Source organism: Spermophilus citellus (genome assembly GCF_964194105.1).
Source record: "Spermophilus citellus genome assembly, chromosome: 15".
Lineage (NCBI taxonomy): Eukaryota > Metazoa > Chordata > Mammalia > Rodentia > Sciuridae > Spermophilus > Spermophilus citellus.
The window spans coordinates 62,455,534-62,470,973 of record NC_138195.1 but is presented as its reverse complement, the minus strand read 5'-3'; the positions used below and the strand labels follow the sequence as shown (position 1 = coordinate 62,470,973).

General features: G+C 38.0%; 1 protein-coding gene across 8 annotated transcripts in view; it reads left to right on the top strand.

Moving 5' to 3' along the window:
- CPEB3 (cytoplasmic polyadenylation element binding protein 3) overlaps nt 1-15,440 on the top strand; it is a 188,704-nt gene that overhangs the window by 152,656 nt on the left and 20,608 nt on the right. For all 8 annotated transcript variants that reach the window (XM_081268702.1, XM_081268701.1, XM_081268700.1 and 5 more), the window contains one exon: nt 6,061-6,242. In XM_081268702.1, coding sequence (XP_081124828.1) covers nt 6,061-6,242 — 182 coding nt within the window. The remainder of the gene's footprint in view (nt 1-6,060; nt 6,243-15,440) is intronic.

Sequence of the window (15,440 nt, the reverse complement as noted above, 5' to 3'; positions counted from 1 at the left end):
GTATGCCCTACCTCATCTCATCTCCCTGCTGGGAAAGGCTGTATGTAGATCCACCATGCCACCTTGTGGTTAAAATTTTTACATTCTTTGGAGAGTTGGTACAGGGAAATGGTGCTCTACCTGCTGCCACCTGGAAGTAGTGCACATTGAGCAATGTGTCTTCCTGAATGTCTATGAGAAATAGCCCTGTTGCATATCCACATGACATTAAGACCTCTCCAAAGGCACACCTCAGCTGGGGGTCATGAGGAGACCATCAGGATAAGGGGAGAATCAAATATCTAGTCCCCACATACTCCCCCAGTTTATTAACATGTGTATTTCTCTGATTCCAGCTTCTTGGCTTAAGCATCTGATTTGAAGACTGCTGTAGTGACCAGGCTTTGTGATCCACCCACTCCTGACCTTGATCAGGCTTGAAAAGCCCTTGTTCTTTCTAATCAGAGGCATGTGAGCTGTTCTTTGACTTCACGACTTCCTTCCAACATTTTTTTGGACTAGGCTCTGCAGAACAAATCAATCTTGAAAGATGGCTTATCTGAACCCTTGGAACCTACCATTTGCTTGATCATCCTTGGATCTCCTATCTTTCCTGACTATTATTCTGATAATTGTTTTCTTTCTTTTTTTGCCCTACTAATATTCTTTGATGTATTCTGAAATTTCCTTCTCTAAGCTCCCCTCCCTTGCTCTATTATGAGGATAGCTTTTCTGTGGGATGTTTTTTGTTTTGAGGAGCTGGGTCTCATGCATGCTAGACAATCCCTATTCCTAGCGCTGGGAGGTAAAACCTTCTGAGGTAAATATTCAGTGATACATGTCATATATGGGGAGAATATGTAGCATGAATTTTTCTAAGATTATTGATTCCACACATTCTGTATAAACATTACCTAATTCATATAAATTGGGAAGCATCCCAATTTGTGATTTAGGAAAGAGGAGTATTGTAACCACACTTTTTGTTGTTGTTGTTCTGTGAAGTAGTAGCACGCCAAAATCATCCTGTATCAAATTTCTCAACAGCAGAATTTTTTTTTTTACCTAGTCCAAAGTTTGGTATGAAATGTCCCAAATAAATTCCAAATTTAACACACTGGTTCAATTAGTTGCATTTGTCTGTAGGGCTAAGGACTTTTAATATTAGTATGTGGTTTTGCTCTTCCCTCACCCAGGGCTGCTGTCAAACTTTGTCATATAAGTGACGGATTGAGAAATATTAGCATAAAGCCAAAGTAAAGCTGGGGGATGAATTGCTTTGTATGGCACAGAAACCAGGCGAGCTTGATGTTAAGCAAAGATTTATGAGTTGAGGGGGAAAACAGCCTCTGGACAAAACTAAACATTGGAGCATCAGTCTACTAGGCAGTGTGCCTGGAGCTCTCCTTTATGTTTAATCTTCATGATAATTCCATGAGATTGTAAGCCGTGGACTTTGCATTTTAGAGATGAGAAAGAGTTCACATGGAATAATCGGTCTAATGTCACAATAAGTGAAAAAGATAAGAGTCATTCTTTAGCTCTCCACACTTCAAATTACGGGTTCTTTGTACAGAAGGAAGCTGCTTTAGCAAGCTGAGATCTGGGATGTTGTCTCAGTAACAGTCACCTTGGTATCAGTTAGATTCAGTCTAGTTAAGTACTCTTTGTTTGACTTGGTTGTTCCTACCATCTGTTTAAAACTATTAACTTCCTAACATCTGATGCAGAATAGAAGCATCTAAGCACGTTTCCTTTTTTTGATGCATGTGAACTGTTCTTGTGAACCAATCCAGGAACTGTGGGAAATTTAGAAAGTTCCACTGGTCAAGTTCAATCTTCCTTTGTTTCAGAACTTCATACATCTTTGTCATCCTGAGGTACCCTGTGCCTCTTTGCCATGTGTGCTGTCCTTATTTCCAAAATGAAGAAATGGGGCTTCTAGATTCAGTTTAGAATGTGTTGATATTTCCCTGGGAAATCTTGGGTTCTCTGTCACTCCATTTGGCTCTCAGTGTCTCAGACTGGGTTTAAACTGTAATTAAATGATAAGAAATGACCCTGGGGTAGAACAGACTGGAGGAATTATGTTTTCTTCTCTGGTGAGTGAGGTCCTTTTCCATATTTCTGAAGGATCAGGAGCAAGTCCGAGAAATTATAATTGCGTTCAGATTCAACTTCAGAGACAGAGTCACAACCCAGAAGAACTTGTGGGGATGTGTTTTGCTCTACACAGCTGTAGTATTCTTGTTTCCTTCTTTAGTTTATGGCACAAGGAAGCTCATCACAAGAGCTACTGTGTGGATTAAACCCATAGTTGTGTTGCTGCTACCGTGGAAGTTGGTCATGAGATGACTTGAGTTGACTTATGAGTATGGAGCTTTTGGTCCAAAGTATAGTGTGTCCTTGGACATGATTGCCACACCTGCCAATTTCCCATCCCTGTGGTGATCAGACCCTGAGAACACTGTCTAGATGGGAAGGAAAAATTGAAAAGTGGTTTGGAGAGTCGTGACTTCTTCATGGACCCTGCTTGTTGTCACCTCTGTGTGTACTCCAGACCTCTTCATCTGCATGCCCAGTATGATCTGGTACCCTCATATTCTTGGGGTAAATGTTAATAACATGCTCCTGGGTGCTACTCTTTCTCTTCCATCTACAGAAAGTGAGGATTTATTTACAGTGAGAATTCACTGTCACAGACTTAGTGACTTTACTAAAGTCCCATTAACACACATCTTTGGGCTGAGGATGTAGCTTGGTGGTAGAGTGCTTTCCTAGCTTATCCAAGACCCTGGTTCAATTCCCAGTACTTGAGGAAAAAAAGAAGAAGGTACTTCCTTTATCAAGGATTCAGATTTCATGAGCAGGGTTGAGCTCACAAGATAGAGATGAACCCGTAAAGATTTTACTTGACTCTTGATAGACCGTTTTGCTTTCTTTCTGTTTTTCTCTCCACCCTACAACTAGTCTTCTCATGTCTCTTGTCTTCCATCAGAGGGAGATGACTTTCCTATATTAACTAATGATTCTTACTCCAAAGAAGCCTTTAAAATCTAGCTTCTGAAAGTAGCTGTACATTCTGACATTTGTTGGTAACTTTATACCTTCTATTAAAAAGAAGAAAAGTCTCAGGTTGGACATTTGTAGGACTTGAGGAAGGTTTGCTCTGTGTTTTCATCAGTTGCATACATTAGTGGATGGATTAAAGTAGCTCTTTTTAAAATGCTGTTTTTATAGCATTAGAAATATTGAAAAAAACATGCTTATAATCCCAGTAGCTCAGGAGACTGAGGCAGGAGGATGGAAAGTTCAAAGCCAGCCTCAGGAAAAGTGAGGCACTAAACAACTCAGTGAGACCCTGTCTCTAAATAATATACATAATAGAGCTATAGATGTGGCTCAGTGGTCGAGTGCCACTGAGTTCAATCCCTGGTACTCACCCCCCCCCCAAAAAAAAAAGAAGTATTGGGAAAAGGTGTCACTTATTGGAAAATTGCTTTCTCAATAACTAGAAACACTGTTTAGTACTTAAATTATATCCCTCTTGTGTTCGAACCTAGAACGAAGTCAGTCTGCAGGAAGTGCTGAGTAAAGACTTACTAGTCAAATATAAGACCAAATATAAACAGCAGTTGTTTGACTGTTATTTACTTTTTCTTCAAGAGTGATGAGAATATTAGACTTTCTATAGTTAAAATACAGATTAAGGTAGAGAAAGGGAAATTTTCATTATCTTGTCCATAAAACTCTTCCTTTAGTCATTTTGGGTTCTTCTAGTTTTTCAACAAATTATCCTTCCCTTAAGTGAGACATTATTGGCTCATATGTCTGCAGACTTTTTGCTGGCCAAGAGAATGACTGTATATAAACTCATAAATGGAAATGATTTTTTTATAATCAGTTTTCGTAAAAGCATAACTGTATGAACATTTCTGCTCCCTTTCAAAAGTACTTAACTGCTAGCAGCATCAGTCATGATGTAATGTTTGGCACATGAAGAAGATTTTCTAGCAGGTAGAGTCACAAATAATGGAATGTTTATGCCTGTGGAAGGTGCCTTCTCTGTCATTGGAGGATCCCTAAGATTCTTTTGGAAACCACTAAGGTATAGAAGGACTTGTGGTTACAGAAACTGTCCTCCTTAACTGGAGTTTCAAGCTTACCACAAATGTGCCTTCTTATCAGATGCCTTCTTGTGTCCTTCATATTGTGGAAGACACATGTCATTTAGTCCCTTGCCAGCATTCTTTTCCTGGATACTCATGAGGCTTGGGAAGTGTTCCCTCCCTTATTCTATTCCATGGGAAACCCTGTCTTCAGAATATTAGAATTTAATTTCCAGGGCCCATTCTACCAATAAGGGAAATTCACAAATGACTGCAATTGAGAATTTAACCTACTTTGAATTTCTTGGTCTCTGTTATGGGACTAACATTAGCTATATGAGGAAAAGCTTAAGTCATCAGAGATTGTTGGGATGCAGTGTGAATAACCATTGAACTTTGGTATTCAGGGTTTGGGTACAATTCTTGTTGCATCATCCAAATGAATGGGATTCCAGGATCCTTCCCAGACTTCAATAGAGTCCACTTGGCTCTAATTCAGAGCTCCCTTGACTGATATGATTCAATACTTCTGACTATAATAGGATAATTGGGATGACTTTCTGCTGCTCTATCTTTAGTAGCACTCCCTCTTAGGCTTAGTTATTGCTAGCTTAGTTTCTTCCTTGAAAATTGCCTGTTGGTTACAGGTTATTCTTCCTATTAAAAATAGACACTTAGAAAGTAGTCACCAATATAAGCAGTTTGATATGGAAAGAAATTTCGAAGAAGTAAAAAGATAGTTTTTCTGATATGATGACACAGTTTTTCTTGCCATCTCAACAGTCTTGAATTAGAGGAACCAGTAATACTTGGCTCTCCCTCTATTTGTAGAAATCTTGAGGCAGGGCAGTTCTTAAACCGTTCTGCCCTTTAATCTGCTGCAGAACTCTCCCCCCATCCCACCAGGTTATGGGACTTTCCTTCTCCCCAGATACTGATTTTTGTGGAGCTCTCCTGTGGCTTTTGCACAAAGGCTGTAGCCCATTTCATCCTCCATTTTCCCTATCTTCTCCTTTCCAAATACCATATACAGGTATTGGAGGGAAATGGGTGTTTGAGTCACTTCCCAAAGGTAGAGCTGAGTCTTTTGGATTTATGCTATGGCCTGAAAAGAAGGAGGTGCTATCCAGTATAAATCCAGTAAACAATTATCTTCAGGCAGTTTAGGATGCAGGTAAGTGTTACATGTCTCTCCATGATACCTGTATGGTGGAGATAACCTTTGGAATGGTCCATTTTCTAAATGTCTTCTCTAAAAGTGTTTTGTAAATATACCAATACAAAGGCAAGAAATGTGGCAAGGAGAGCAGATCAGACCTTTGGACCTATAGCAAGGTACAAGATTGGCATGTTTTTACTCCTCATGTAGCAGTTCAGTGCTTCCTAAAGCTAAGTGCTCAATAAATGTTCATTGCTTCTATTGTCATTATTAGTATTATTATTTAGACTTTTATGTGAGAGGTTATCAGTTCAAATGAAATATACTCTAAATAAAAATAGAGACTTGCTTTAAATCTGTAAACTTAATGTCTTTAGTTAAAATGAGGAGTTGATTCTTTCTGTATCTTAGTCTTAGTATAGCAGTGTGATATTCATAAGTGCTTTCAGTCTAAGAGATCAGTAAATAGAACTTTTTCTTTATAACTTGTTATGGTATCATGACATTTTTTGCCTACCTGGGGCCTATTCCAGATACTAAGCTGTTAGAAATTAGAACAGGATTACTGATAGATCATTCCTTCTATATTGTAGCTTTAAGTTCTGATTATGTAAACTTGTGTATAATTTTTTTTCATTTTATTTTAAAATATCCTGTGAGTAGCTTCCCTACTTGAGTTGTAAGACTAATGAGGACATTTTTCATGATGCTTAGCATGGGTTTTCCTTTTCTTAATTACATTGCATGTTCCTTCTTTTCCTGGGTGAGAGTACTTTCCAAATATTTATACAATCCATGTTTATTTTCTTGCAGTTGAGTTGGCAATGATCATGGACCGTTTGTACGGTGGTGTCTGCTATGCTGGCATTGATACGGACCCAGAGCTGAAGTACCCCAAAGGTGCTGGCCGTGTGGCGTTCTCCAATCAGCAGAGTTACATTGCAGCCATCAGTGCACGTTTTGTGCAGCTTCAACACAATGACATTGACAAACGGGTAAGCAACCACTAAGGGTGGAGTTGCTATGGGAAAGAAATGAAGATTGTTCTGTGAATCTCTGGGAAGAAAAGCACCTGGTGGTCATAAGTAGCAGCTCTACCTTGCATGGCATTGCTCTGTGAGTCCATCTAGGCTGCCTAAGAAAGAAAGCCCTCTTTCAGTTTGAGGTGTTAATGGACCTTCAACTTCACCTATCCCTAGGGTGATGCTACACTTAGTCTGCAGAATTTAGCACACAAGACTGGTGTTGTTCAAAGATGTGCTAACAGTGGGTTAACAAAGGCTAAGAACTGATGATATGTATGATCTTTATAATGATCTTAAACAGGCTTGGATTGACATTTGTATGTTAAGGAATATACATAAAATTCTGAACTTCTAATTTTTTTAAATTACATCACACATAGTTGCAATTTTTTAAACCTAATAGCTGCTGTCTCCCTTTAGTCTCTTCTTTAACTCCCTATAGTTTCATTGCTTATGAAATATATGTACATGTATTATCTGCCATTTTGCTCACTGATGTTACCTGCCTGGTCTCTGGAGATATTGAGTATGTTCCTGTGATCTGAAGAGGGGAAGTGATAGAGTTGGGATGTTCCTTTTGTTTGGCAGACAGGTACGGTGTTTAAATCCCTTAAATTCAACCTCTATCCCTATTTGGAAACTTGGGGGAATGGAAGGTGGTAGGAGCTAATTTGGGACCTATCTTACTAGATGTAAAGAGTAAATAGCAGACTAAGGATCTTCTTGAGGCATGCACTGGACTAGAATTAGCAAAGTAGTACATATGTCCTAGTATGAAGTTTCACCTATACTCTGTACAGTCATCTATGGCTCATTTTGTATAACAAACAAATTTATTAGGAGGTGAAAATTTAGTTGGTGGTGGATTTTTCCTATTCAGCAAGATGATGATGATGATGATGATGTGTGTGTGTGTGTGTGTGTGTGTGTGTTTTGCTGGGGATCAAATCCAGGGCTTTGTGCATGCAAGGCAAGCACTCTACCCTCTACCAACTGAACTATATTCCCAATCATTTATATATATATATATATATATATATATAGAGAGAGAGAGAGAGAGAGAGAGAGAGAAAGAGAGACACACACACACACGGGGGGGGGGGGGGGACCTTTATTTTATTTATTTATTTATATGTGGTGCTGAGAATCAAACCCAGTGCCTCACACGTGCCAGGCAAGCACTGAGCCACTACCCCATCCCTCAAGATTCTGTTTTTGTTTAGACATGTATCTGATGGAATCACAAAGGGCTATGCTTAGAATAACATTCTATGGGCTCCTTAAGAGTAAGGGGTAGTGGGACTGGGGTTGTGGCTCAATGGTAGAGTGCTTGCCTAGCACGTGTGAGGCACTGTGTTTGATCCTCAGCACCACATAAAAATAAATTTAAAGAAAGGTATTGTGTTCATCTACAATTAAAAAGAAAAAAAAGTAAGTGGTAGTAAGTAAAGCCCAGTGGTGCACACCTATAATTCCAGTGTACTTCAGAGGCTGAGGCAGGAGGATCTCCAGTTCAAAGCCAGCCTCAGTAACTTAGCCAGACCCTGTCTCAAAATGGTATTTTTTAGAAAAATTAAAATAAAGGAGTAAGTTGTAGTGATTTGTTTGTTTTTTAACTAAAATGAATCAATTATTTTCAGAATTTTCAAATGCTTTTTGAATTAATGGAGAGTCAGATAGGTAATAATGATTCAACTCCACTCCTGGTTTTCAAGTATCCAAAGCAACCCAAACTTCCTCTTTTATAATAGTAATCCCCCTGCTAGACTGTAAGCTCCACAGGAATGGGCATAGTATCTGTCTTATTCTTTCCCTGACCCCCAGTGCTTACCCATTGCTTGATTTGGTCTGAGATGCCTGATAAACTTTTCTTAAATTAATATGTGGTGCTGCTTGGAGGGTTTCCTAACTTCTGTTGCTGGTGGACTTGTTCATGCCTGTATATTTGGCAATCTGATATGGCAGATTCTTTACATTGGCATTACTATTGCACCTATCACTAAAACCCAAACAAAAAAACTTAACCAGAAGAGCCTTGAGTTATATGAAAGAAGCTTTCTTGGTTCCCCTCTGAAGCTAAAGTCAGTGACTGTATAGGAGGTAGATTCTGGGGATGACAAAAGAGAACCTAGGGGAGGGCTCCATTTCCCTGAGAGTCATCTGAATGGGAGACCTGATGAAAGTGGCAGAGTTCCCTATATTCCCCTTCCTTGCCTCAGGGCCTGGAGGCATGAGCTTTGCTTTCTTGTGCTGTGTCTGTCTTGACCAGTATAGAGAACATTTTCTTTATTATCAGATGTGGAAGCCAGCTTCCATCTTGAGTTGGACCCATTTTTCATTATCCATTTATAAACATTATACTCTCTTCCACTAAACTATTATTCTGTTCTATTGTGTTTTTATTGAATACACTCAACACAATATTTTGTTCTCCTTGGCATTTTGAGCCTCTTTTAACTTCATATGTGCACTTTAGGTTCATTAATAGTTTTATTTTTATTCATCTTTCTGCCAAAGCTTTAATTTGAACTTTCCAGAGAGTTTCTGTCATATATACCAAGCACATTAGTACTTCCTTCAGTAATGCCATTTTTCTTTCTCAGAAAAAATAATTGTCTGCTCATGATGGTCAACAGAGAATTTTTGTCATTAAGCATATCTTTATTTCTGAATAACCCTTCCAGATTTTAGCAACAGTCATAGTGAAGATTCTGAAATATTCTGTGTGTCAAGGGCCAGTGTCCACCTATACCTACACACTCTTTTATTTGCTATTGAAAATTCCTGTTATTCTCTCCTTCCTTCACCTGTGACCCTGGAGTTGCCTTTAAGCCAAGACCATGGCTATTTTAAATAGCATAAACATTTATAACCTTTCTACTCAAAGAAGCCCTCTTTGATCTCTGCAACATTATAAATGGAGATTCAGTGGAATCTGAATTTTTTTTTTACTATCCCTGGCATTTTAAGGGTTTTGTTTGCAGTCTATCCCTTTTTCTCTTTCCCAGAGAAGAGTAGGTGAGACTACCTCTGTGCAGCAATGCCTAACCATCAGGCCAGACAATTCATTTAAGTGTCTGGAACCATAGAAGTCATAGGCTATCTGAGTTGTGTGCTCTCAGGTTGCACCTTTCCTGTATAAACAGTGGAAGGTACATGCAAAAGAAATTGACTGGTATATTTTCTCTACTTCTTTTGTGTCTAACCAACTTTTTTTCAAAAGAGACATCTTTTTTTGAGAATTTCTTTATTTATTATTGTTGCCCCACTCTTAGATGGAGTAGTTTATAGGGAAAATGCAACCTATATAGACTTGATTTCTTTGTACAATCTTAGAGACTTTTGTGTGAATACAAAATAATATGTTTTTAAAAATTCTTTTTTAAAAATTATTTATTCTAATTTGTTTTCATGACAGCAGAATGTATTTCAATTCATAGTACACATGTAGAGCACAATTTTTCATGTCTTTGGTTGTACACAGAGTAGAGTCTCAACATTCGTGTCTTTATACATGTACTTAGGGTAATGATGTCCATCTCATTCCACCATGTTTCCTACCTTCATGCCCCCTCCCTTTTGTCCTATCCAAAGTTCCTCCATTCCTCCCATGCCCTCACCCCCACACCCCCACTATAGATTAGCATCCATATATTAGAGAAAACATTCGGCCTTTGGTTTTTGGGGATTGGCTACTTCAATTAGCATGATATTCTCCAACTTCATCCAATTACCTGAAGATGCCATGATTTTATTCTCTTTTAAATGCTGAATAATATTCCATTATGTATATATACCACATTTTCTTTATCCATTCATGTGTTGAAGGGAACCTAGGTTGGTTCCATAGTTCAGCTATTGTAAGTTGAACTGCTATAAACATTGATGTGGCTGTGTCCCTGTAGTATGCTGTTTTTAAGTTCTTTGGGTACTGAGGAATGGGATAGCTGGGTCGAATGGTGGTTCCATTCCAAGTTTTCCAAGGAATCTCCATACTGCTTTCCAGATTGTTTGCACAAATTTGCAGTCCCACCAGCAATGTATGAGTGCCTCTTTCTCCACATCTTTGCCAACACTTATTGTTGTTTATATTCTTTTTTTTAAAATATGTATTTATTTATTTTTTAGTTTTCGGCAGACACAACATCTTTGTTTGTATGTATGTGGTGCTGAGGATCGAACCCAGGCCGCACGCGTGCCAGGCGAGCACGCTACTGCTTGAGCCACATCCCCAGCCCTATATTCTTTTTTAAAAAAAAAAAAATATTTTTTAGTTGTAGTTTGACACAATACCTTTGTTTCACTTATTTATTTTTATGTGGTGCTGAGGATCAAACCCAGGGTCTTGCATGTGCGAGGCGAGCGCTCTACCGCTGAGCCACAACCCAGCCCCTGTGTATATTCTTTTTTTTTTTTTTTTTTAGCAATATATATATTTATTTCCTGAAAATAAATTACATTTTATTACACATAACACTTCTAGAAGACTTAAACCTTGGTTTCAAATGAAACCTCAAACATTAGTAGAAAAAATCATAAAGCCAAATGTTTTCTTAGTTGCAAATCAAATTAAAATATTTTCCCTTGGATTTATCATGAATTATGCAATATCAGTAGAACAAAGGAAGCTGAGAGAGCTTTAAAAATAAAAAATTTTAAAAAAGCTTTAGACATTTGAGAAAACATTTGAGATACTCAATAAACTCCAAATATGGCCAAGTTCATCCAGCCTTAAAAGTAATTAAGAGATAGTTTTAATCCTTTTTATTTGAATTAATATCCTCTTGAGTGTGCGCTATAGTTTTCCTTTCCCAGAAAAATATAAAAAGTCCTCCTGACTGTAAATGAAACATATATTATTAAGTTTTTTGCTTCTTTCTTTCCCTCTCATCATCGGCCTTGGATTCCAATAACAGGGGCATCTGGTTGTTGGTCCAGCAAGCATTACACTACTGTCAGTCCACTCGGTCTAGCAGAACATTGATTTTTTTTTTTATTATTTTATTGTTGGTTGTTCAAAACATTACATAGTTCTTAATATACCATATTTCACAGATTGATTCAAGTGGGTTATGAACTCCCATTTTTACCCTGTATACAGATTGCTGTGTCACGTCAGTTACACTTCCATTGATTTACATATTGCCATTCTAGTGACTGATGTATTCTGCTGTCTATCCCATTCTCCACTATCCCCCCTCCCCTCCCCTCCCCTCCCCTCCCCTCCCCTCTCTCCATCCCCTCTGCTGTAAATCGTTTCTTACACTTATATAATTTCTCTCCTACTCCTCCTTTCCCCTTATATGTAATTGTGTATAACCCTGAGGCTCACCTTCCAATTCCATGCAATTTCCCTTAACTCTCCCTTTCCCTCCCGCCTATCATCCCTGTTTAATGTTAATCTTCTTCTCCAGCTCTTCGTCTCTACCCTGTCCTTGGTTACTCCCCTTATATCAAAGAAGACATTTGGCATTTGTTTTTTAAGGATTGGCTAGCTTCACTTAGCATAATCTGCTCTAATGCCATCCATTTCCCTCCAAATTCTATGATTTTGTCATTTCTTAATGCAGAGTAGTACTCCATTGTGTATAAATGCCACATTTTTTTAATCCATTCATCTATTGAAGGGCTTCTAGGTTGGTTCCACAATCTTGCTATCGTGAATTGTGCTGCTATGAACATCGATGTAGCAGTGTCCCTGTAGCATGCTCTTGTTAGGTCTTTAGGGAATAGACCGAGAAGGGGAATAGCTGGGTCAAATGGTGGTTCCATTCCCATCTTTCCCAGGAATCTCCAAACTGCTTTCCAAATTGGCTGCACCATTTTGCAGTCCCACCAACAATGAACAAGTGTACCCATTTCCCCGCATCCTCGCCAGCACTTGTTGTTGTTGGACTTCTTAATGGCTGCCAATCTTATTGGAGTGAGATGGTATCTTAGGGTGGTTTTGATTTGCATTTCTCTGACTGCTAGCGATGTTGAGCATTTTTTCATGTACTTGTTGATTGATTGTATGTCCTCCTCTGAGAAGTGTCTATTCAGGTCCTTGGCCCATTTGTTGATTGGGTTATTTGTTATCTTATTATCTAGTTTTTTGAGTTCTTTGTATACTCTGGATATTAGGGCTCTATCTGAAGTGTGTGGGGTAAAGATTTGTTCCCAGGATGTAGGCTCCCTGTTTATCTCTCTTATTGTTTCTTTTGTTGAGAGAAAACTTTTTAGTTTGAGTAAGTCCCATTTGTTGATTCTGGTTGTTAACTCTTGCGCTATGGGTGTCCTATTGAGGAATTTGGAGCCTGACCCCACAGTATGTAGATCATAGCCGACTTTTTCTTCTATTAAACGCCGTGTCTCTGATTTAATATCGAGCTCCTTGATCCATTTTGAGTTAACTTTTGTGCATGGCGAGAGAAAGGGATTCAGTTTCATTTTGATGCAAATGGATTTCCAGTTTTCCCAGCACCATTTGTTGAAGATGCTATCCTTCCTCCATTGCATGCTTTTAGCCCCTTTATCAAATATAAGATAGTTGTAGTTTTGTGGATTGGTTACTGTGTCTTCTATTCTGTACCATTGGTCCACTCGCCTGTTTTGGTACCAGTACCATGCTGTTTTTGTTACTATTGCTCTGTAGTATAGTTTGAAGTCTGGTATCGCTATACCGCCTCATTCACACTTCCTGCTTAGCATTGTTTTTGCTATTCTGGGTCTTTTATTATTCCATATGAAGTTTCCTGATTGTTTTATCTATTTCTACAAGAAATGCTGTTGGGATTTTGATTGGGATAGCATTGAACTTATAGAGAACTTTTGGTAATATCGCCATTTTGATGATGTTAGTTCTGCCTATCCATGAACAGGGTATATTTTTCCATCTTCTGAGGTCTTCTTCTATGTCTCTTTTTAGGGTTCTGTAGTTTCCATTGTATAGGTCTTTCACCTCTTTTGTTAGGTTGATTCCCAGGTATTTTATTTTTTTGGGGGATATTGTGAATGGAGTAGTTGTCCTCATTTCTGTTTCAGAGGATTTGTCGCTGATATACAGGAATGCATTTGATTTATGCGTGTTGATTTTATATCCTGCCACTTTGCTGAATTCATTTATTAACTCTAATAGTTTCTTTGTAGACCCTTTTGGGTCTGTTAGGTATAGAATCATGTCGTCTGCAAATAGTGATAATTTAAGTTCTTCTTTTCCTATTTTTATGCCTTTAATTTCTTTCGTCTAATTGCTCTGGCCAGTGTTTCGAGGACTATGTTGAACAGAAGTGGTGAGAGAGGGCATCCCTGTCTTGTACCAGATCTTAGAGGGAATGCCTTCAATTTTTCTCCATTCAGAATGATGCTGGCCTGTGGCTTATCATAGATTGCTTTAACAATGTTGAGGTATGATCCTGTTATCCCTAATTTTTCTAGAGTTTTGAACATAAAGGGATGCTGTACTTTGTCGAATGCTTTTTCTGCATCTATCGAGATGATCATATGGTTCTTATTTTTAAGTCTATTGATGTGGTGAATAACATTTATTGATTTCCGTATATTGAACCAGCCTTGCATCCCAGGGATGAATCCTACTTGATCATGGTGTATAATTTTTTTGATACGATTTTGAATCCGATTCGCCAGAATTTTATTGAGGATTTTTGCATCTAGGTTCATTAGAGATATTGGTCTGTAGTTTTCTTTCTTTGAAGTGTGTCTGTCTGGTTTAGGTATCAGGGTGATGTTGGCCTCGTAGAATGTCTTTGGAAGTTCTCCCTCTTTTTCTATTTCCTGAAATAGCTTGAAAAGTATTGGTGTTAGTTCCTCTTTAAAGGTTTTGTAAAACTCTGCTGTATACCCGTCCGGTCCTGGGCTTTTCTTAGTTGGTAGTCTTTTGATGGTTTCTTCTATTTCTTCTATTGTTATTGGTCTGTTTAGGCTGTCTATATCTTCCTGACTCAATCTGGGCAGATCATATGACTTAAGAAATTTATCGATGCCTTCACTATCTTCTATTTTATTGGAGTATAAGGATTCAAAGTAATTTCTGATTATCTTCTGTATTTCTGAAGTGTCTGTTGTGATATTGCCTTTTTCATCCCGTATGCTAGTAATTTGGGTTCTCTCTCTTCTTCTCTTCGTTAGCATGGCTAAGGGTCTGTCGATTTTATTTATTTTTTCAAAGAACCAACTTTTGGTTTTGTCAATTTTTTCAATTGTTTCTTTTGTTTCGATTTCATTAATTTCAGCTCTGATTTTAATTATTTCTTGCCTTCTACTTCTTTTGCTGTTGTTTTGCTCTTCTTTTTCTAGGATTTTGAGATGATATATGAGATCGTTTATTTGTTGGTTTTTTCTTTTTTTTAAGGAATGCGCTCCAAGCAATGAATTTTCCTCTTAAAACTGCTTTCAATGTGTCCCATAGATTCCGATATGTTGTGTCTGTGATTTCATTTAACTCTAAGAAGTTTTTAATTTCCTCCTTAATGTCTTCTATAACCCATTGATCATTCAGTAACCTATTGTTCATTCTCCAAGTGATGCATGATTTTTCCTTCCTTCCTTTTATCGTTGATTTTCAGTTTCATTCCATTATGATCAGATAAGATACATGGTATTATTTCTACTCCTTTATATTGTCTAAGAGTTGCCCTGTGACATAATATATGATCTATTTTTGTGAAGGATCCATGTGCTGCTGAGAAAAAAGTGTAACTACTTGATGTTGGGTGGTATATTCTATATATGTCAATTAAGTCTAGGTTGTTAATTGTGTTGTTGAGTTCTATAATTTCCTTATTTAACTTTTGTTTGGAAGATCTGTCCAGCGGTGAGAGAGGTGTGTTGAAGTCTCCCATGATTATTGTATGGTGGTCTATTAGACTCTTGTACTTGAGAAGAGTTTGCTTGATGAACGTAGCTGCACCATTGTTTGGGGCATATATATTTATGATTGTTATGTCTTGTTGGTGTATGGTTCCCTTGAGCAGTATGTAGTGTCCCTCTTTATCCTTTTTGATTAACTTTGGCTTGAAATCTATTTTGTTTGATATGAGTATGGACACTCCTGCTTGTTTCCACAGTCCATATGAGTGGAATGATTTTTCCCAGCCTTTCACCTTCAGTCTATGTATATCTTTTCCTATCAAATGCGTCTCCTGTAGGCAACATATTGTTGGATCTTGT